General features: G+C 45.8%; 1 protein-coding gene across 7 annotated transcripts in view; it reads left to right on the top strand.

Moving 5' to 3' along the window:
• PIAS2 (protein inhibitor of activated STAT 2) overlaps positions 1-23,379 on the top strand; it is a 451,007-nt gene that overhangs the window by 350,219 nt on the left and 77,409 nt on the right. For all 7 annotated transcript variants that reach the window (XM_085629369.1, XM_085629360.1, XM_085629352.1 and 4 more), the window contains exon 12: positions 12,211-12,353. In XM_085629369.1, coding sequence (XP_085485495.1) covers positions 12,211-12,353 — 143 coding nt within the window. The remainder of the gene's footprint in view (positions 1-12,210; positions 12,354-23,379) is intronic.

Below are 23,379 nucleotides of genomic sequence, written 5' to 3'. Positions count from 1 at the left end.
AATTACAATTGCCCTATGTTGAAACTAAGACAAATGTTTTTGAAATATTTGAGCCCTTACTCCCATTTAATACTGCCCTCACAAATACCCTATGGCTACCTGATCAAAGCCATTTTCTTGTCTGCCTGTTAAACGGCATGTGGCCAGACTCCATAGTCTGGTGCTCTGTGATCTGGATTTCCTCACCAAACAGCCTGCTCTAAAGAGCCTCATAGTACAGGCCTTGTCCAGTAAGGTGAATCCTAATTAATTTCTTCTAATCCTTTGATAGTGAATCCAAAAGGATAAATGCCTTTGCCAAACATATGTTTTCTTCAGCCAGCTTGGCTCTGTGATCCATAAATGCAGTCTGTCTTTTGAGCCAATATACGTATGCCCCTTTGGGGCATGGCCAGCAAGATCTTGGGAGCAGTCCCGAAGGATCTTGGGGCCTCGCTGGCTCAGAAATTCTTGATGGGCCGAACACTGCCAAGTATGTTATCTGTTGATGCCTGCAAAACGATTTCCATATCAGTTCTGCAAATTTAGGGGCTATTCTAGGGCTGGTGTATAAGCCTTCACAGTTAGTGATTTATCTGACAGCCCAGTACTGATGAGGATGTGAGTGCAGAACCAGCAAATAGCACTTTGGCCCGCAAGGGTACCAGCCCTCACACTCCTCTTCCCCTGCTACAATAGCCAACAAACAAGTTTACTCTCTGCAGTGCATATCAAACCAGTGGGGGGCAGGATCTAGCACTTCTCTCAGGTTGGCGATCCATCATGTCCAACAGATGGGTCTTGAAAACTGTTCAAAAAGGCTCTTCCGTAACCTTAATATCTTCTGACCCCTCCCAGTATCCCTACCACACCAGAGCAAATTTCAGAAGGGTATCTGTCCATCCAGCTACAGGAGGTAAACCTGTTGCTCTCCAAAGATGCCATAGATAGGGTACCGTACTTGAAGGAAGGAGGGGTTGTTATCCTTGATACTTCATTGCCCCGAAAAAAGGACTCAGGAGAATGGGCCCAGGTGTCCTTGGACTTGCAGGATGGTATTTTCATATTCCTGTCTTGCAGTCCCGTAGACTTTAGCTGCAATTCAAAGTGTTTCAGGAGCATTTTCAGTTTTCTGTGCTCACCTTCGGCCTCACCAAAGCCCCTCGAATTTTGATGAAAGTGAAGGCAAAAGTCACTGCCTATCTTAAGAGTTTAGCAGTTCCCATAACTCAATGACTGTGTGCTGAAGGCGGGCTCGCAGCAGTCAGTTGTGGATCACCTGCAGATGACGTTGAAACGCCTAAGATTGTTGGGATCTACTATAATGAGCCACAGTCCCACCTCATTCCATTACAGATTTCCATTCATAGGGCAGGTCCTGGACATGGTGGAGTTCAAGGCTTTTCCTCCCCCAAAACGAGAGCAGGACATTCGGCCTACGATCCCGATTTTTTTAGGCTTGATCCTGATCTGGGTGAGGGTCGCCCTGAAGATTGTTGGCCTGTTAGCCTCCTTCATCCTCTTTGCCAATTACATCAGGTGGACATGTGTGGCCTTCAGTGGAACCTGAAATCCCAGTGGGTCCAGTATCAAGGTTGCCTTTCCAATTCCATTCAGGTCTCGGAGGATATGGCCCATGATCTGACCGGTCTTAATCTTTCCTGCGGCAGGCTGCACTCCCTTCCCCACCCCTGGCTTACAATGGTGATGGACGCATCACTTTTGACTTAGGGGCCCATATGAGGGATTTGAAAATCAGAGGCCTCTGAATTATTTTATGAGGGGGAAACTATATTCCTGATCTACTACACTCAGAGCCAGCTGATGTGGCTGAATGGAATGCATTTCAAGTTCTTGTGCTGTTGGAGAGGGTGCATAAACTGCTAAGCAGTCTTTGGAGGCATGAAGATTCAGTCCAGTATGTGGCTGTGCCCATATGCTCCAGTGTACAGCTGAATGTCCTGCCACCACTCAGCACTGAGGACAGGGGAATTCAGAGCAAGTCATGATAAAAGGCCACACCCTCCCCAGAGCCTGCGTGGCACATCAAGAGTTTGCACCCAGGAGGTTCTCGGGGCAAGAAAACTGATTGAAGTGTATGCTAAAACCCTCTGTCCATGGCCAAAGGCTTTTGTTCTTATGCCATGGCCATCCTCTAGTCTGTCTCCCTCTTTCCTATGAATCCGTTTATGTGCTATTTGGTGTATCTGTGGGACCATGGCACACCCCTAAAAAAGATTGTTGCCTGTTTTGATACAGTGTTTTTGAGCTTTCCACATCTTCTTTGGTGAGCAGGTCAGTGCTCATCTAAGCAACCCATATAGGTCTCAACCTGCCCAGGTTGTTCTGTGTCACGGCCATTACTCCAGTTCCTCCTAAGGAAAAATTACTGTCTCCTCCTATTCTCCAAGTGCTGTCTTGCCAGTCTCCACTCAAATCAATTTCTAATTTATGATGTATACTTCTGCCCGCAAACTCTTCACCATTGAATATCCCAGGCGCTAGTCTGGACCTGGAAACTTCTGTCATAGCTCTCCAGCGCCAGTAGAGGGTGCTGGCTCTATGTGGATGCTGAAAGTGACATCCCTAAGATATCACCAGAGCCATAGAGCACCCTCCTGAGCATCCTGATGTCCGTTCCTGTTTTTTCTGCTCCTTTCGATGCAGGTCCATAGCTTCTCTCCTTTGAAGTGAAAACCTTTTGCTCTGTAAATTATTTTTGGTGTAGTGCTAGCAATTCGTCCGCACCACATAAGTCAGAGTTTAAGATCCACTGCAGATGTGATGGGCACATTTCCATCACAGACCAGCACAATGACTGTGGCTTGATACGCGACTTGCCATGTGACCTCTGCATGAACCTAAAAGGCTGTGTTATGTTAGGTTATTTCCACTTGGTAAAGTGCTGTGACCCATACCCGAAGGTATATCTTGGCGCACGCCAACACAGAAACGCATCCAGAGCCTAGAACAGCCAGGTCTTCAAAAGTGTTTTGAACTTGGCAAATTCAGAGCAGTGGCAGAAATAGAGCGAAACTTGAATCCAAACCGTAGGGGGCAGTAAAAAAAAAAATCTCTGCCGCCATAGCTGGAAGTGGGGTTACGGGGGACGGTCAGTAGCACCTTATGACTAGATCTTAGAGTTCTTGGGGAACAATAGTAATGTAATTTGTCCTTTAGGTACATGGGAGTGCTGACCATCAAGGACTTGTGGGTAAGGCCGCATATCTTAAAAACTGTGACCCGAAGTCAAAGAAGAGCTTTGAGAATAGGTGCAGAGGGAGATCCTGCTGAGAGATTACAGACAAGGCGATATTTTGCACCACCTGGAGTTTGGACAGTAGGGTGTTATTGGCTACCATAAACAAAGCATTGCTGTAGTCAAGACAACTTATAACTAGGGCTTGGACAAGCTTTTTCTTGCAGACAATGGTAGCCAAGGAAAGACTTGCCGCAATAGCCACATGGTAGCAAAGCAAACCCCGCAGATTGCGGCTGTATGTTTCATGGACGGCTCTTGGTCTAGTTTTACACCCAGATTTTTTGTGGCTTGCCTGGGGAAGGGGCCTATTCCCCGTACAAACAGTGGAAAGCTGAACTCTTCATGGCCAACACCAAGGATGACTCTTGGGGTCGCAGGAGGTTGAGGACAAGGTCAAGAGCCGGCACGAGGTCCAGGTCACTTTCTCATTCACCCCAGTCTTTGAGGGAAAAGAAGACACCTTAATAATAAAAAAAGAAAATACTCCACTTCTCGCAGGAGATGAAAATCCAAGGGCCAGTCATTGCCATGGCCTTTGCCTCTGACTCTCCCCCTCCAGAGTTAGTGGCATTGCCCACTCATGCTTCATTAACACTTTCAGTGTCGAGGATGATACTGGAGTACCCCAAGTTCCCATCACTGGGTACTGATCTAGCCTTCTTCTTCCAGGCTATGCTAGACATGTACAATGGAGCAGCAGTCCTCACAGGTGCGCCTTTCAGCCCTTTGAGACTCTTTAGGGCACCACTCGGAATCCTGCCTTCGCCATCTTCTTCGGCCCTCTGCTGGCTCCTCATCAGAGTTGACTGCATCAATATTTATCCTGATGCAGACCCCAGTGCTGCCTCCAATGCCTATCCTAACTCCCTCGACTGCAGTACGGCACTGCCACCTCGGCCCTTACCTCTTCATGAACAACTCTTACAACCTTTGAAATGAGTGAGAGCTAGGAGAGAGCTGAATGCCTCTTGGAAGAGAAGCAGTGCCAAAAAGACAACTCAGGTGGGCAATATTTGGGGCACAAGCCACAATTTCTTTGGATCTGACTCAGTCCAACAGTCTCCAGGTAGTCAAAGTAATGCAGATGACACTGACACCTTACCCTTCTCTTACACCTCTGATTTACTGGCTCTTCAGAGTGCAAGAGGGCTAGATACTTCGCCTGTCATTGATATCAACCCATTCCCTGGTAAAGCATCTGCGAAATGGCCTCCTTCAATGCAGTGTATAAGAAAGCAGCTGAGGTGTTGTAACTTCCTTCGGTGGAATATGGGCTGAACATCTTATGTGACATCCGACATTCAAATGCCACTACTGTGAAGCCTCTGCTTCCCTTTAATCAATCAATCAAGGGATTGTACAGCGCGGCTACTCACCTGTGAGGGTCTCAAGGCATTGGAGGAGGTGGCTGCTGGCCGGACTGGGAGGAGGATCATTCGAAGAGCCAGGTCTTGGTCCTGCCTGAATTGGGTAAATGAAGATGATTGCCTGAGGTGCAGGGGCAGGGTGTTCCAGGTCTTGGCGGCGAAGTAGGAGAACGATCTTCGTCTGCTTCTAGTCTTGTAGATCTTGGGGATGGAGGCGAGGGCGAGTTGTGAAGATTGGAGTTGTCTGGTGGGTACGTGAAATGTGAGGCGGTGGTTCAGGTACGCTGATCCTTCATCGTGTAGAACTTTGTAGGCGTGAGTGAGGAGCTTGAAAGTGACTCTCTTGTTGACTGGAAGCCAGTGGAGTTGCTGCAGGTGTTGAGTGATGTGGCTGTGGTGGGGGAAGTCTAGGACCAGTCTGGCTGCAGAGTTTTGGACACACTATAGTTTCTTGAGCTTTTTCTGGGTGACGCCGGCATAGAGTTTGTTGCCCTGGTCGAGTCTGCTGATGATGAGTGCGTGGGTGACCGTTGTTCTGTATTCTGTGGGGATATATCTGAATGGCTTTCGGAGCAGGCGGAGCGTGTGGACGCAGGCTGAGGAAACTGCGTTGATTTGGCGGTTTATTATGAGTGGAGAGTCCAGTATGATGCCATAGTTGCATACCTAGTCCGTCGAGGTCGGGGGAGATCCCAGAGAGGCTGGGCACCATGTGTTGTCCCAGGCTGAAGGGGTGGATCCCAGGATGAGTACTTCGGTCTTCTCCGAGTTGAGCTTGAGGCAGCTGTCTTTCATCCATGTGGCAATGACCTTGACCTCACTTTGGAATTTGGTTCAAGCGGTTGTGGGTTCGTTGGTGAAGGAGAGGATCAGCTGGGTGCCTTCGGCATGGGAGACTATGTTGAATTCATGGCTTCTGACAATGACTGCTAGGGGGGCCATGTAGACGTTGAAGAGGGTGGGGTTCAGGGAGGAAACCTGGGGGACTCCACAGCTGATCTCTGTGGATTCCGAGAGGAACGGTGGTAGTGTGACTTGCTGGATCCGGCTGGAGAGGAAGGAGTGGATCCAGTCCAGAGCCTTGTCACGGATGCCGTGGAGTCTGGTGATTAGGGTGCAGTGGAAGACGGCGTCGAAGGTGGCCAAAAGCTCTAATAGGATGAGGGCTGCAGTCTTGCCCCGGTCGAGGACTGAGCAGATGTCTGGTCTGTGGCCGTGAGGAGAGCAGTCTCTGTGCTGTGGTTGCTTCAGAAGCCGGATTGGGAGGTGTCAAGGACGTGGTTTTCCTCGATAAACTCAGAGAGCTGGGCGTTGATGGTCTTTTCTATGACCTTGGCTGGGAATGGGAGTAGGGAGAGCGGTCTGAAGTTCTTGAAGTCCGTCGGATTTGAGCATGGCTTCTTCAGCAAGGGTTTGATCTTTGCATGTTTCCAGTCGACAGGGAAGGTGGTGGTTTTGACGGAGCAGTTGATGGTGTGGTAAAGCTGGCGGGCGTTGGCGGCGGCTGCTCTGCAGTACGGGTATGGGTCGTGAGTGGATGCTGTTCATGGTCTGGAGCGTGTCCTCTGTAGTGAGCGGGGTCCAGCAGAGCACGGTCCGGGTGGGGGCGTCTTTGTTGTGTGCGATGGTGGCGGGTGTGGCGGCCGGGTCTAGAGTGTTGAAGCTGTTGTAGATATTCCTTATCTTGTGGTGGAAAAAGGTGCTGAGTTTGTTGCAGAGGTCTTGGGAGGGGGGGGAACGTCTGGGATCTTGCTGTTTGGTCTAGCAAACTTCTTGACCATGGCAAAGAGTTCTTTCCTGTTGTGTGCGTTGGCGTGGATTCTTTCTTGGATGGACGTTTTCTTGGTGGTGGAATCACAGTGGCAATGAGGGAAAGGACAGAAAAAGCAGGAGAGAAAAGGGAATAAAGCTAGAAAGCAAGAGGAAAAAAACAAAATAAAGGCACGAAAAGAAAAAAGCAGAGAGAGGGACAGAAACAGCAAAAGATGGACAGGAGGGCAGTCAAGTAGCAGAGGAGTGACACTCTACCACTCAACCACCAGGGATGAGGCGCAGACAGGAGCCTGTGGGTGGAAGAGGGTCTCAAACTATTGACCTCCGGGACAGCAACAGATGACTGGGACAGCAGCAGCTACAAGACGGAGCTGCACTGCGAAGGAGCAAGTCCACTTTAATGAAGTCATTATAGAGATGTTGAAGGATCCGTGGTCTAATCCAGCATCATGTCTAGTGGTAAACCAGACAGTAGCCCAATTATATAGCCAATCCCCTGGATTCCCAGCTTTCTGGTTCATTCATCTCTCCCCAGCGAGCTTGGCGATACAGGTCTTCCACACTACTAAGTTTGAATCTGGAAGCTGTTCTTACTCACCCAACTGATGAGTGGGAAAAATTAGAAGGTATTGGGAAGGAAGACTTTTTTCTGCAGGAATTCTAGTGTCACACTCATTGAAAGCCGCTAGCCTTTTGGAACGGTACTCCCACACCCTTTGTGATGTGGCAGTATTAGTGCCCCTTAATCTACCGGAACACCTCAGGGGCCATTTTGCAGAAGTAGTCTGAGATGGACAGGGTGCTTCCTTCCACATTATCAGAGCTGGTTTGGACACAAGGGGCTGCACAGGGCCATGACTTGGATGCTTCAAAGAAGCAGAGTCACTGCGAGATCTCTGTGGCTTAAATCACCATCAAAGGATTCGCGTTCCTTTCCGAGGCTCAAAACCTTCACAAAGGATTTCAGTTCAGATCATGGAGCCAGTCTGTACTGACTGGTCATTAGCAGTAAAAATCCCTTCTATGACAGTACAAGGGAGAGGCAAGGGATGCAGCTGTCAAGTCCAGCCTTCACCCCCTCTTCCCTGCACCACCAGGGAAGTAACAGTAGTTCCACTGTGAAGGAGCATGTGATGCTGATGGGAGGGCGGCAAGTTAAATCTTTTTTTCAGATCAGTGAGTCCTGCAAATCATAGAAAATAGATATTTCCCGACCCGTTCAGCAAGAACCTCCCAAACCCACACTTCTTTATTCCTGATGACTATCAATGCATCATGCAGGGGGATGTGGCTCTGCTGCAGATCGGAGCAGTGTGAATTGGTGTCAGAGCAGGAAGTTGGTCAAAGGTGCTACTCTCAGAACTTCCTGAGTTCGAGGAAGCACGGTGGTCTTTGTCTATTCCTAGACCTCATAGAGTCTCATAAACTGGTAGTTGCCCAAGGATAAGTTCAGTATGCTTTCTCTTTCCAAGGTATTGCTGATAGTGGATGGAGAAGACTGGATGGTGTCGCTCGACCTGCAGGATGGGTACTTTATTGTACCAATCATGCGGCCACACAGGAAACGCCTTCGTTTTGTGGCAGGTTTAACTCACTATCAATTCAAGCTTCTTCCATTTTGATTGACTTAGCACCTCAAGTCTTCACCAAGGTAATGTTGGTGGTCACTGCCCATCTCTTGAGGTTAGGGGTAACAGTGTTCCAATACTTAGATGACTGGCTTCTCAAAGCTTGTGCGGTGCAGATGGTGATGTACCAACTACAGATAATAACTTCACTGCTGTTCTACTTGTGTTTTTCAAAAGGCACACCCATGTCTCACCTGGGGCCCTCCCTGCTCCTATTGTTGATAGAGGCTGTATTGGATACAATCTTGCTCAGGGCTTTCCCTTCTCCACTGAGGACCCGGTAATTCAGGACATGATTCTGATGTTTCGGGTAGGAGCTCGGATTCCAGTCCTGAAATTCTTGATCCTGCTTGGTCTTTTGGCTTCGTACATCCTCCTGGTCATGCTTCAGCACTGGTATATGGGGCTCTCCAATTGTGCTTCCATAGGGTGAGCCTAGCGTCCGAGAGATCTGGTAGACTCCATTGTAATCTACAGGGATGCGGCAGCTGACTTAATTTAGTAGGGAACAGAAGAGAACTTGTCTTGAAGGAGTCCTTTCTGTCTTTCACCAGTAGTGACCGATTCATCCATCTTTTGGCACAAGGGGCGCGTGTCTGGGGGAGCTGGAGATCAGAGGTCTCTCCTCATGAGAAGCGCAAGATTGCACATTAGTGTGCTGGAACTCGAGAGCAATTTGGCTGGTGCTCAGGCAGTGCCTCCTGTCCTGGTCTGTCTGTCCATCCAGATCTTGACAGACAACATGACCGTGTTAACAACTAATGAGGAATTGTTTCTCACCTCTTGTCGGGAAGCACTGATGCTCTAGATTTGGGTGCACCAACAAGGGCTGTGGCTGCTAGCCAACCATCAGGCAGGTTCACTTAAAGTCAGAGCTGACAGGCTTAGTGTCATCATGCCACACACGAGGGGCACCTTCCTCCAAGGGTGGTTCAGGACATCTTTGCCCTGTGGTGTAGGCTTCAAGTGGATAATTTTGCCATTCCAGCAATGCCCATTGATGACATTTTGTACCCTCCAGCATTAGCTTTGGATAGTGCATTTCACTTGAAGTAGACATTTCTGCTGCACAACGTGCTTCCTCTCATACCTTTATTTCCTCATGTTCTGAGGAAGATTGACCAGCATTGGGCCCAAGTCATTCTAATGGCCCTTAAAAGGACAAGAAGGATGTGTGGTACACAGACCTCTGGCACATTTCCCTGTGTGATTCCATTCATTTCCCATTCAAAGAGGACTTGCTGTCCCAGTCCTGCACCCTAGTCTCCAAGGATTACACTGTCATACACGGCATTGAGCGGAACAATTAGAGTTCCTTTTAGCTTGCATGGGAAATGGTTGACATGATCCAATTGGCTTGTCACCCTTCAACTAAATTGGTCTATTCTGGGAGATGGAGTAAGTTTATAGCCAGGTGTACAAGCAGACACATTGATCCCTTTAAAGCTTCTTTGCCCAATATTCTCCAATTCGCATTGTCCTTGGCATGGTTGCGCTGTTGGCACAATTGAGGTGTACATTTGTGGTTTGTCAGCCTTTAAATGTCCCACAGATTTAACTTCCTGGTTGAAATCACCAGTGGTTACCAGATTTTTGAAAGGTTTGATTAATTTATTTCTGCCCGTGGAACCTGAATTTAGTGATGACATTCTTAATGGGTGCTCCATTTGAGCCCCTGCATAGTTGCTAGGTGAGCTTACTTACTATAAAGATTGCATTTTCATTTGCAGTGGACTCAGTTTGTCGTGTTAGGAGGCTGCAGGCTTGGAGTGTTCACACAAACTCCTACTGCAAACCAAGGTGGCTTTCCTACTAAGGTGATGCCTCCTTTCCGTCTAGAAAAATATTGCCCCACCCTACCAAGGAAGTGGAGTGGCTACATAGATAGGACCTCCCAGTTGTCCTTTTATGAGTAAAATGGTTCCTAATACGAGAGGAAATCGAGATAGTATCCCTCTCTCCGGACACAGGAGAGTCTTAAACACGAGGCTGGATTTGCACAGGGTTCGTGAATTGGACTTGTAAAATGCCATTGGAAGTACAAAATCTTTCCATCCTCAATCCCATTCAGTCCTCTAAGTTTTGTCAACACACAGCAGAGCTAGGTCTCTTGGCTCCCCAACCAAGATTTGTATTTTGACCTTACTGTCTTACGTTTTTAGGAATGTTTGGATATTGATAGAGGAAATGAGTAATGAAAAGACCTGAGGTCATTGGTATCTTTCCTTTCACGTAACTACCAATTCTGTATTGCATATTGGTTAAGATCACATAAATGCTCTTCAGAAAGGATGTTGCTCATTCACATTGTTCCCATTTCTCCAATGACATCTTTTCCAGAGTAATTTGCATTCTGTAAATATTAGTCTGTGGATGCTCAGTTTGCTTAGACGTTTCTGTAAAAGTTTTTCATTGTAGGTTTTCTTCAGCGCGTGTTACTACCCCGCAGTTTTCTGTGAATGGTAAGGCTCTAGGGAATAAGACAGTTTGTCGTAATAGTAAGCACAAGTTCTAAGTCTTGGTTGTTTGACTTGTGCATTGCCCACATACTGCTTCCATTTCCTGGTTAACTTTAGCTGTAATATACAATTGAATAAAAACAAGTCGAGGTTGGCATGCAGGCCGTACTTGTGATGTAGGAAGTCTTCCAGTGGGGTAAGTGTGCACATCCGCAGCACTATTTTGATTTTTCATGGTAGAAGAGCACTAAAGGCTAAGGGATATTAACCTTGCCTGGGTGTTGGAAAGGAGTCAGATTAATAGAATCCAAACAGCATTGACTCTTTTCTGGAGTAACAACAAATAAGTCTGTGAGCACCCTAAACTGATGCACTCACGCGTATGAGACCCTGGTGAAACAAAGTTGGTGGTCAGTACTTGGCAAGGATGTTTCTCTTGCTCCTTGTTGGGGCTCAGGCATGTGTGTCTGTCCCAACAAGGAGCCAGACAGCATTTGCCCCTTTTTTTGGGCACACAATTGTTGTATGTTTGTGACCCAGAAATGAGCCAGTTACTGTTTGGATTTTTTCCCTAGGCTTAAAAAAATCTGAAAAGCATTTGGCTCTTGCTGGGGATCAAACACACACCTACTTTGTCTGAGAATGATGTTTATGGATAGAAAAGCATTCTGAGATAAAGGAGCTGTGTGAAAATGAAGCAGGAAGTAGAGAGTGGAAGGCATCGATCTATATGTATATATGGCATAATAGCAACCTAGAGACACCCCTTTGAAGTGAAGGGTTAAAGTTGTTTTTTCCAATTTCCCGTCGGATCATCTTCGCACATTGCTTTATCAGTGCAGGTTCACTCTCATTCTACTTTTGTGCCTTATGTGGTTTACTGTTTCAGCGACTCACCCAGTAACTAAAGAGAGGCAAGCGGGAGGTGATGAACACAAAACACTACATACATTAAACATTCCAGGTTCTGAAGTCTGCTTACTTTCAAGAAATTGCTAAATACAAACTATCTTTAACTGTTCCTTAAGACTAAAACAATACTATTACTTTGACCTCTACCACTATGTTCAGTGCCATTACTTTGACAGTTACTTCGACAATTGTATCTACACTTTGGGCCAGATGTACGACCCTCTTTTGCGGGCCGCAAAAGGGAGATTCTCCCATTTGCGACCACAAAAAAGGGTAATGGTATGTAGAAATGCTATTTTGCGAGAGATGAGATGTCTTCATTACTTGTATTGTGTGATTCCTTATTTGTCAAGTGCACTTATGAATCAAAGAATATAGCATGTCCGGTATAAAATAAGTGTATATAACAAAGTGGCATTGCTGTATACTGTTTCGTTTCTTTCTCTCTCTCTCTCTCTCTCTCTCTCTCTCTCTCTCTCTCTCTCTCTCTCTCTCTCTCTCTCTCTCTCTCTCTCTCTCTCTCTCTCTCTCTCTCTCTCTCTCTCTCTCTCTCTCTCATGCCTTCTTGCTAATAATTAAAAGAAACATTATTAAGAAAGTATTCAGAGCAGTCCTTAGGAAACTACTCCCTATTTCCAGGTATACAAGACACAAAATGAGATACAATTATTGATATGCCCCATATTTAGAGCTGTAATCACACCAATATATGTTACAGAGATGTGTACAGCTCTGTATTTACTATTAGTAATTTGGGTACCTTCAAACCCTGGAATAAGTAAAATGTTATATTTTGTAACTCCGTTAACATATACATGTTTCTTATAAAGGACCTTTGCATATCAGTCTTCTTCTGCAAGAGTTCCAGGGTTGACAACGATCGACACGTCATCTCTTCGCACGTCATTGTCAGACTACTCTGCGGTGCCCTTTCATCGTCCATCCATGTCGGGTATTCCTGCAGATTTGCCAGGTGAGTGATGTTCTTTATCATCTTGTAATTTACTATAATTCTCTTCTCACTGCACTTATCTCAAGACTTTGGTAGAAAGGATGTGGTGTCAAAACTAATCTTCAATTGCTGGCCATTGTATTCGGATATTTTCCTCAATTGTTTGCAGACAAATGGGCAAGTGTATGGGGCAGAGAGACATGAGTATAATCTGACTGCCGAATACATTGATATTGGAACATAAAATAGCAATAATTAAATAGAAAATAATGGAAACCCAAAATACATAAAAACGAAAAGAAAAGAAGTATATAAATGAAGCACAACTAGTGATAATAGGAAAATGTATTGCACAAACTGCCCGTTACTGGATAGAAACAAGCCTTTACAGCAAATGCAAACCATACACAATTATTTCCGATAAGAAATAGTTGTAAAAAAATTAATACAAACTAAAAAATATCTGTTTTGAAACAAACATTAAGAGATGTAGACAGGTGGCATTGAAAATGACAATAAGCGCTGTAATCTTCTCCCCAAAATGGGAGAGACTCTTTCTACTGCCCGTGTGTTCCATTCCCATGGGATCCATGGTCTGAGAGCAAATAAAAGCATCCAAAGAATGAAAATAAACCTCTCATGTACAGACGCGAAGAAAACCTTGTCTGTGAGAGACGGACTTCTGCTCTGTATATGAATGACTATCTGCTTTTTCCAGACTTGTTTCCCAAATTATACCTTGGAGCAGATACATGAGAGCTGACAGAAACTGGTAAATCAGTCTTCGTTGGAAAAAATCATCACACAAGAGAGCGGGAAAAACCTCTGATGACCAAAGAGGAAGAAGCAACTGTAAGCAGGACTGCGAAATGCTGAAGAAGGAAGTACCAGAACTCCAGGAGTGATCGCAGCAAGCCAGGAACGAGTGCTAGTGAAAGTCCCGGTCGAATGTTCTGAGCCTTCCATTTATAGTGTAGGCTATGTTGAAAAACCTGGAGGTGCAAAGACTGCAACCTCTACTTAGAAACCTTTCAAGAGGAGGATCAAATCAAATATAAGCTTTATTCGATTTATCAATAAATCATAAAAGCATACAAATACAATTTATGCGGATAATTTAAGAACAGTTTTCATATGAACAAAATTACAAAAATGGATAAAACATTTCTCCAAAAGTTAAAATCTACAGCAGTCATTTGGATGCGGGGCCTCGTTTTACACTAATCAGTCAATATTAACGAGTATTAGTTAACTCATTGAGTTTCTAAATTTCATCACTGACATTAAAAAGCGAGAAACAGCAAAGATGACATCCACATCTTCTAAAAGCAAAAGTTTTAAATATGCAGGTTTACATGTTCTTATTCCCCAGCGTTTAAGTAAGGGTAGAAGAAATAATTTCCTCGGGCTGGTATACAGATTACAAAAGAACATGATGTGAATGTTACTTTGTGTTGAATGGTCGTCGCATGGACATATTAATTTCAGTGAGGCCCAGTCATTCTGTTTCGGCAAAGTGACCAAGCGGAAGAAAAACCCTAGGCGCAGCCTAGTTAAAAGCATGCGAGCATAGGGTGCTTTTTCAAGCCCAAGGTAAGATTGTAGGCCTTCAGTAGGGGTGATTTGCTGATAACTCAGGGTTGTGCCTTTATGTTTCTCAGTGTCCCATCTAGCACTCTCTAAGTGTATAGATAATAGTTTTTTGAGGGCCGGTCTAGTCAAGGTTTGAAGGGTCTCTGGTTCGTGGTAAAATTCAGAGTGTCCAATGTTAGAGAACATCGTTTGTACATATCGCAGCCACTTGACTTTTGCTACACCGTCCAAAGCCATGCAGTCTTTCATGAGGTTTCTATTCAATTTGCACTCCTCTGTGGTCCAAATCTTATGCCAAAGCAAACAAGGTGATATTTTTATGATGTCGCTAAGGTATTTGACGCCGGTCTCAATATGAGTCATAAAAGTCGACGTGGTTTTGGACACACCTAGTAAGTAACAGATGAAAATATTCTCGCAAGTTTGTAATGAGGACACATTCTCGAAACCCCAGAGACCTGCGCCATATGTGGCCGTAGCTATACACTTTGCCCGGTAAATCTGTAACATTTCATGAATGGGTTTACCCCCAATTTTGGCTGCAAAGGTTCTTAAAGCGCCTATGGCACGGCTAAAGGCGAGTTTCCTAGCTGACACTGCGTGTTTCCACCTTCCCCTCCTGTCGAACACAATGCCCAAATAGCAAAAAGTGTCTGTAATGGCAATCTTTTGCTGATCTAAATATATTGAGCATGATGGTCTGTGGTTCTTTTGGGAGCAGGGCATGGAGAAAGTTTTGGAAATGTTCACCTTTAAATTTCTTTTACCCATGTAGGATGAAAATTCATTTACAGCTCTCTGCAAACCTACTTTTGTCCTAGACATAATTGCCGCGTCATCGGCATATAAAAGAATGGGTACAGGCCTACCATTTACAGCCGGATAATCGCTTGGCAGAGTTATTAAGCTTTCAGCGATAGAGTTTATGTAAAAAGTGAAAAGCAAGGGCGCAAGTATGCAGCCTTGCCTCACCCCTCTGTTTATGGCGAATTTTTGTGAGCATTGCCCCTGGGTCCCAAATCTTACTCTGGCCCCCGCTTCTCTATATAGTTCTTTGATAAATGTGAGGATCGCTGAGTCCACCCCGATGTCTTCCAGTGTCGACCAGAGCATCGCATGGTCCACGCAATCGAATGCGGAGCTGAGGTCGACAAAGGTAACAAATAGGTCCCCTTTTTTGGCCTGCGTATATTTAGAGACTAATAGGGACAAATTTAGGGATTGCTCCAATGTCCCTAGTCCCTTTCGGAACCCATATTGGAACTCCGTGATAACCTTCTTCTCTTCTTCCCAGTGTTGTATCCTCTTAAGGACAATCCTGCCAGCAACTTTCATGAGTCCGTCCAATAGCGATATTGGACGGTAACAAGCCGGGTCGTCCCTATTCCCTTTTTTAAATATGGGGACTACGATTGCGTCCGACCAGGTGGAAATAAAACCGCATTTATTTCCCATATTTAGTACATTGGTTAACAAGGGAACCCAAAAGTCCAGTTCTGATTTATAGAGATCCACTGGGGTGTGGTCAGGGCCGGGGGCTTTACCTAAAGGACTTTCTCTAAGGGCATCTTCCACTTCTAGTGTGGTGAATACCAGTTCAATGGGGTAAGGAGGTGCTGGGGAGACAGTTGGGTGGTTATCCTGAATTATGCTATCTGGGGGTGAATTCACCTTGCATGGGTTCGGGACATTACCCTGTGTTTTGTTGGAATAAAGATTACCATAATGTTCTACCCAGAGCTCAGCCGTTATAGCCACTTCTACAGAATTATCTCTGTCTTTTAAGTTATAAACAGATCTTATGACTTTCCAGAAGGCATTACTGTCCTTATTCCTGGCGGCTTCCCCCAAAGCTTCCCAGGCCTCCTGCTTCAGTTTCGCCATCCGCTGTTTAATTGCCAGCTTATAATCGTGTCTCGCTTGACGAATTTGAACTCTATCTTTTGGGTCGGCAGACAAAACTTTCTTTAAGATTTTCAGTGTAGATGTACATCTAGAGTCAAACCACCCACGAGTATGCCTCCCCTTGTCTTTGCAGTTCCTAGTCAGTGCATTTTTTATGTGGTGCTGAATGTTAGAAAAAGCAACCATGATACTCTTTGGGTCAGTATCTTCCTCTAAGCAGGAAAGTATGTCCGTGGAGCAAGAGGATAGGAAGTTTTGAAAGAAGGATGTTGGGTTCACTTTCTCCCATTTAATTACATACCCATTGGTCTTAGATAGGGTAACCTCAAATGGATATAGAACCCTACTAGGTTCCTTTACTTTGCCCTCCATGAGATTTACCCCGAAGGTAATGGGGTAATGATCGCTCATGGGGTCATCCCGCGTTTCCCAGAAGGTTATAAAGTCAGAATGGGTGGGTGATATCAAGGCGAAATCGATTGTGGATTTACAACCTCTTCCATTGTACGTTGGGGCAAAGGGAACCGGGGGGGAGCATGCCTGGTTAATGAAGGTGAGGTCAAAGGTAAATATGACATTGTTAAAAAGAGACCCCATATTGGTGTGGGAGAAGTGCAGAGGACCGTCCTCCCCGAGATCTGACAGGCCGCACAAACCTAGCTCAGAAGACGGACAGACGGAACAATTGAAGTCACCCACCCACAACACTATGTGATCCCCGAACCTTGATCTCTCAGTTTGTGAATATGATGGATCATAATATTCAAATTTGATTCCACCTCACCAATTGGCAAATTATTATAAAAATTCACGAGAATCACCTTATGCGAAGTGCCCCATTTAAGTAGTATGATTTGGAAGTACTGATTGGATTGGAAATCGCAAGCTTTTACGTCCGCTACGTTAGATATATATGTGCACAAGCCCCCCTTGTTGCGACCCTGGGCTGATGGCACAGCTGGGGAATGGAAGGTTCGGTAGCCCAACATGTGCACTTCCTCTATAAGCCAGGTTTCTTGTAGGCATAGGATGCCATGCTTCTGCACAATCTCTAGCCAAGGTTTGTGGGTGATCTTACTACCGAGGCCTGCAACATTCCAAGAAAGGAGAGAGTGCATTGGGTTTCTAATTTCCTGTGGATGATGCCCTGCATTCCCCGTTGTGCCTATCCGAACTTGCAGGTGTGCAGGGTCTGCCTGTAGTTTGACCTGTGCAGTAAAAGGGTGCTGTTCAAGGGGGTTTAGGCCTATCCCAATGTGGCTTTGAACTTGGGGTATGGGCATTAATTTTTCACTCTGGACAGTTTCCATTAGGGGATTTTGGGCGTTGGTAAGGATTGGGGCAACAGTAATTCCCAGTCAATCCACCTGATCCAGACATTCAAACCTGTTCATAGTGGGTGCTCCTTCCCACCCGTTGTTAAAGGGTTGCCAACCATCCCCATGTCCTTTCCATCTACGATTGTGGGCTATTGACCAAGCCCCAGATGGCTCAAAAGTCTGTTTTGGAGGATAGAAAAAGGTAAGGGGTCTGGTGACAATAGATTGGTCAGAATCCTGTGAATCCCATATAGTGATGTGCTGGGCTGTATGAGGGTCTGCAAATGAGACCACTATGCAGTCTCCAGGGATGGATTTATGGGTACGACCCACCCATGGTACTCTCCTAACCATTAGAACTCTAGTCCTAACAGTATTGGGGAGCTGTCTATTGATGTTGAGCCAGTGAATCACCTTATTCTTTAGGGACCACTGGGTCTCCATAGAAAGCGGGTCAAGTGGTGGTACACCAGCCAGTATGACGACATAGGGCCCGGCGTCAGGAGGAAGATCAATGTAGCCCCCACGAAAGTTCTGGCGGCCATGGTACTGGTTGGTTATGCGCGCAGTAGGGGGGATATTAGTCTTATTGGGCTTATGGGCGGCCTTATGGATAGGGTTGGGTAAGGTCTGGTTCTCGGGGCCTTTTACCACTGATATTGGGGTTTTTGGTATTAGGGGAAGGGGAACGATTGGCTTAGAGCGGGGTTTGGGTATTGGGGTTGGCTTTGATAAGGGTAGGGGCAAGACCGGAGGTAGCATTTCAGGGGCAAGGGAACTGACGTTAATTTCTGGAGCCGGGTAAATACCATCGTCATTCTCCTGAGGAGAACTCTCAGCAATATGAGGATAAGTTGCTTCCAGTTGTTTTAGGCTAAGAGTGGCCAGGGAGACTAAGGTCTTATCCATCTCGAGGAGATTATTCTCGATACGAGAGAGTCTGAGTTCCAGAGGTGACAGTAATTGTTTTAATGTACCCCAGACTATCTTAAGAAAATCTTCGTCATCACCCCCCTTGTCTCTATCCCTCCCTGACTCACTTTGCCCTCCCTCTTTTGGTTGCTCATCATATGTGGGGAGAGGCCCTTGAATAGGGTCAAGGGCTACGTTAAGATTGCTGTGTTCCCTGTCCCCCCCCTATTAGATGGTTATCCAAATTTGGCGCTTGTATGGTCTCCCCAGAAGTGGGTAGTGTTCGCCTATTATTAAAGAACTGCAACCTTGCAATTTTTTCTTTTTTGCGGGCATAAGCAGATCTTGCATTGTTTTTCTTTTTTAGGGTTGGGCCATCTTTGTTTTTATTTTTTGCTACTGGGGGAGAAAGGTCGGGGGGGTCAGGGCTATCCGACAAGACAATGGCCGTTCCAAGTCCAGTGGGTGCGATTCCCTCGAAAGTTTTGGGGGGCACAGTAGTGAAGGTGGGTATAGACTCTAATGGAAGGGAAAGAGGTGGGGAAACATGGTGAACATCGGCATGGATTATCAGTGAGGGAGGGCAAGGAGCATGTTGTGGAGAGGCAGCAGACGCGATTTTCCCTAGGGAAGATTTTTTAGAATTAGCAAAAGTCTGGGAAAGCCTACGTGCCGCATCAAGCTCAACTGACACCCTCTTCTGCATTTTAGTGATTTCAGCATCAATTGCTAGGTTAGTCTTGACAAGGAAATCATCCAATGTCCCGCTGGGCTTACTCAGCCCCATTGCAGTTTTACTGCGACTACCCCGTGTACTCATGATATATTTGAATTGCAGTACCCACAATGTACTTGCTGGTGGAAAAGGGACGAGTCAGATAACAAGAACCAAGGGGGGTGGGCCAGGCCAGTCCTCTATGTCCTCGAACGGCCTCAAACGGCCCGCTCTTTGCCCGGTCTTCGCCCCGGCCCTTGCCCCGCGCGCGTCCCGCGTGCGCGTGGCTTTGGCAGATTATCAAGGGGAGTGACAGGAGGGGGCGGGAAGAGGACCAGCTGCGGCCGATCAGCGCCGCTCAGCAGGCTGGTCCTCGCAGTCCCGCCTCTGAGTTTGTGTGTTGCAAGGTGGTTGCAGTAGACGCGTTGGTGCTCCTATGCACAACAGGGGACCAAAAAGACCAGGACCCTGACACGGTCTTGAGCCTGCGAGCGGCTCCCGCGGAGCGGGGGCCGCGAGGCGGTGAGTTAGTTGCTGGAAAAGAACAGGCAACCGAGACAGCACTCCCAACACAGCCAAAGGACGAACCCAAGCAGCACAGTCTCCATGGAGTTTTAAACAGGTGGAGGGGGCGGGAAGAGGACCAGCTGCGGCCGATCAGCGCCGCTCAGCAGGCTGGTCCTCGCAGTCCCGCCTCTGAGTTTGTGTGTTGCAAGGTGGTTGCAGTAGACGCGTTGGTGCTCCTATGCACAACAGGGGACCAAAAAGACCAGGACCCTGACACGGTCTTGAGCCTGCGAGCGGCTCCCGCGGAGCGGGGGCCGCGAGGCGGTGAGTTAGTTGCTGGAAAAGAACAGGCAACCGAGACAGCACTCCCAACACAGCCAAAGGACGAACCCAAGCAGCACAGTCTCCGTGGAGTTTTAAACAGGTGGAGGGGGCGGGAAGAGGACCAGCTGCGGCCGATCAGCGCCGCTCAGCAGGCTGGTCCTCGCAGTCCCGCCTCTGAGTTTGTGTGTTGCAAGGTGGTTGCAGTAGACGCGTTGGTGCTCCTATGCACAACAGGGGACCAAAAAGACCAGGACCCTGACGCGGTCTTGAGCCTGCGAGCGGCTCCCGCGGAGCGGGGGCCGCGAGGCGGTGAGTTAGTTGCTGGAAAAGAACAGGCAACCGAGACAGCACTCCCAACACAGCCAAAGGACGAGGAGGATGAAATGGACCATCTTCGAAGAGTTCTCATATATGGCCGGGATCCACACTTCCTGACATTTGCCAATGCCCCTTGAGGAAGAAATTAATAGCGAAATAATAGCATGTTCCCTAATAAAACATGATTATTCAGCAAGTTCAAAGAGTGCATCCGCATGGTTGATAACTTCATGGATAGATGTCATGAGGTTGCAGAAGAGTCCAGTAGAATTCGAAGAGAACAATGCACACATACGCATGCTGAGATGTCAGACTGTGGAGCAGCAGAGGACATGGAAGCTCCAAAACCAAATACACAAATGATCACACCTGCTCAGCTCTAAGATACCCTTCTGAATGATAGGGTGCTCTACAAATCTACATCACTTAACATAGCCAGAAATATGTGCAGTGTAGTTCACAAGGGCAGCTACAGGAAGAGAAGGCCTAAAAAGTGCAGTGAGAAAGTCAGTACCGCTAGAATCACACATTGACAAATGGAAAATATCAGGTGGCACAAATGAAAAATAACCAAAGGGTGCCTGCCATATAAGGTATTGAGGCTACTGGGGTTCTTAAAGATAAGCATCAGCATGCACTGGAAACCTGAGTAGTGAAACAAGATTTACTGCTAGTTGATATCTGGGAAACACAGCCAAAAGGAGGAAAAATGTCTCCCAGAATAGGTGATATGCTGCCCCCTTCCAGCGTCTCGTGGTTTTCATGTATAATAACAGAAGAAATCCTTTTGCAAAGCAGAAACATGAATGCATTGTGCGAGTTCCCAGAAACACTCGGAGAACGTTTAAGATCTGCAGACAATCCTGGATTCGAAAATCTCCTATACTTACCTTTGTAAATGTTCACTAATCTCCTCGAGGTTACCACTAGAATGATGTCCTATGAAGACTGTTAAAACTCTGGCTTGCTCCATTGCACCTGTTCTCACAAAACTTTGTAACATTTCTGTAGCACCTGGGAGGTTTCCCTCATCTGAAACTAGCTCAGGACCTTTGAAGAAACATACAACAATATTATGGCCGCTTATGAGCCTTCTTAATTGATCCCCTTCACTGCTAAAATCATAGCATGCATAGAGAACACCCAACTCTGTGAGTTTGTCAAATCTTGCAGTGTACTAGACTTTCAGCAATCTAGATTGTGCCATTTATTCTGCACGGAAACCGTATTAAATAAATAGCCCAATATCCCCCGGAATCTGCCCGACAGTGTGTACAACAAGACACTTATTCCTTTGTATTCGTAAATGTAATTCATTATAATGGCAGTGTAATTTAATTGAACCTCTCAATACCATCAGGTGTCACGCTTATTAAAACACAAAATACATAGCTGCACAGAAAGAATAAAGCAGTAGAAAGTGTGTATTATATTCATTCATATAAATTAAAACACAGGGTGCTACAAAAGTGTAATGTTTGGTGGTAAAAATGTAAATAGGTCAAAAAGTAACTTTGAAGCACATGTGACATCAGCAGTGTCTACCTATCAGTTGCTAATGAAGGGACTGCAAGAGTAGTTACCCTCTGTTTTCTTCATCAGTGGCAGGAAAACACTTAACAGTAAGAATCATAGAGTTCTCTTCAGGACAGGGGTCTAAGATATTGAGGAGGTAGCATCCTTTTGAAGGTAACAAGCCAGTTGTTTGCAGTAGAACTATAGTACGCACCTAAACAAAGGAGAACGGGTCCGAGGGGGTGCAGCAAATGCACATGTTTTCTAAGCAAGCCAGGAGTTGTATTATGTCCTGCTCTATTTAAGATCTGTGTCCTGCTTTGATTGGATCTTCGGAATTAACTTTTACACTTATTCAGATGATACCCAGCTCATTCGCCAGTTAGGTTAACATGCCCTTAATAGCTTGTACATTCGCTTGGATTAGAGAGAAAAGGCATAGCAAAGGCCAGAGCATGTATGTTCTTTTTCCTATTACAAGTATTACAAAGGGCGAGATGGAGGTACACCAATGCACACCCTCCAGGATAACCACAAAAAAAGAATGTGATGGCGAGCACTGTAAAGCCACACTCGGCACCCAGCAAGTCCTTTATCGGAGATAGCCCTCTTGAAAATTACAAATGGAGTATACTTTACCGCAGAGTACCAATTAGATTTGATGAGAAAGCCTCTCCCACTTGTTATTGGCAACCTTCATCCTTTCCTGGTAAGATGATACTACCAGGGCGGACTCAGTTGCATTGAGAGGGAGTTCTTAAAGGTATTACCCTGGGTTTCCCGTAAGGTACTTTTAGTTGTTCTGGATCCCTTCCAGTACAGCTTACTTCTAGTTCTATTAAGAACTCTCTCACAACGAGGTTGAGTCCACCCTGGAAGTATCATCATCCAGGGTGGGATGAGGTAGCCAATAATAAAGCATGCCACGACCAAGTGATTGAAGCTTCCTCATCCAATCTAATTGGTATTCTGCGGTAGAGTGTACCCCATATGATTGCCAAAAGGGCTGGCTATCTCTTATAAAGGACGTGCTGGGTGCCCAGTTTGGCATTACAGTGTTTGCCATCACATTCTTTTTGCGGATTTTGTCAATTATGTACACTCGCTGGGGAATAGATAGCCAGAAGACAGGTGCAGCAGTACACTTGTACATGGAGGGGCTTTCTAGGCATGTTTTGTGAACTGGAAAAAAGTGTAACAGCACATTCATGTAGAACCTTGGAACTCCACCCATACTTATGCATTTTCTTTGTAAATCGGGCCCAAATGTGTTTCTGAGTCTTGTTAAATGAACATTTTAACTATTTAAAACTTTTTATGTCAGTGTTATTGAAATCTAGAAGGATAATATGAGTTCTCAAAGTGGGAGTGCTTCACTGTGCTGCACATACCAAGGTTATTAGTTACTCCATGTTTACAAAATGTATGTGGTAGTTGAGCCATCAGTCTAATTTCCGGTGAAATACTGTATAGAATTGAAAATGCAGACTTTCACCAAATGCAAAGATACTGTTGTCGTTTTCCCATTTGCCACAAATGTATAATATCAAATGATATTCTATCCATGCAGCAGTATGTATGTATATATTTATATATATATATATATATTCACTTAAAAAACCGTAGGTTTCACACATGTTATAGTTAGCTGGACATTTCACTCGTAAAAAACCAATGAAATTCCCCCGTTATAGTTAGTGCAGGCAACTATAACTCACGCGACCGCAATCCTCTGCCGATTACGTCAGATATTACATCACTGTATTTAGACACTTATTTACCCATGTCTTCTTCCATTAATCTTTAGCTATACATATCTTACAAATATTTATTTTTCATAAAGACACATATGTCATCAGTGATGTAATATCTGACATCATCAGCAGAGGATTGCGGTCGCGTGAGTTATAGTTGCCTGCACTAACTATAACGGGGGAAT

The sequence above is a fragment of the Triturus cristatus genome, chromosome 2_1, assembly GCF_964204655.1.
Source record: "Triturus cristatus chromosome 2_1, aTriCri1.1, whole genome shotgun sequence".
NCBI lineage: Eukaryota > Metazoa > Chordata > Amphibia > Caudata > Salamandridae > Triturus > Triturus cristatus.
Note: the sequence above shows the minus strand (reverse complement) of the source record. Positions and strands in the feature narration are given on the sequence as shown.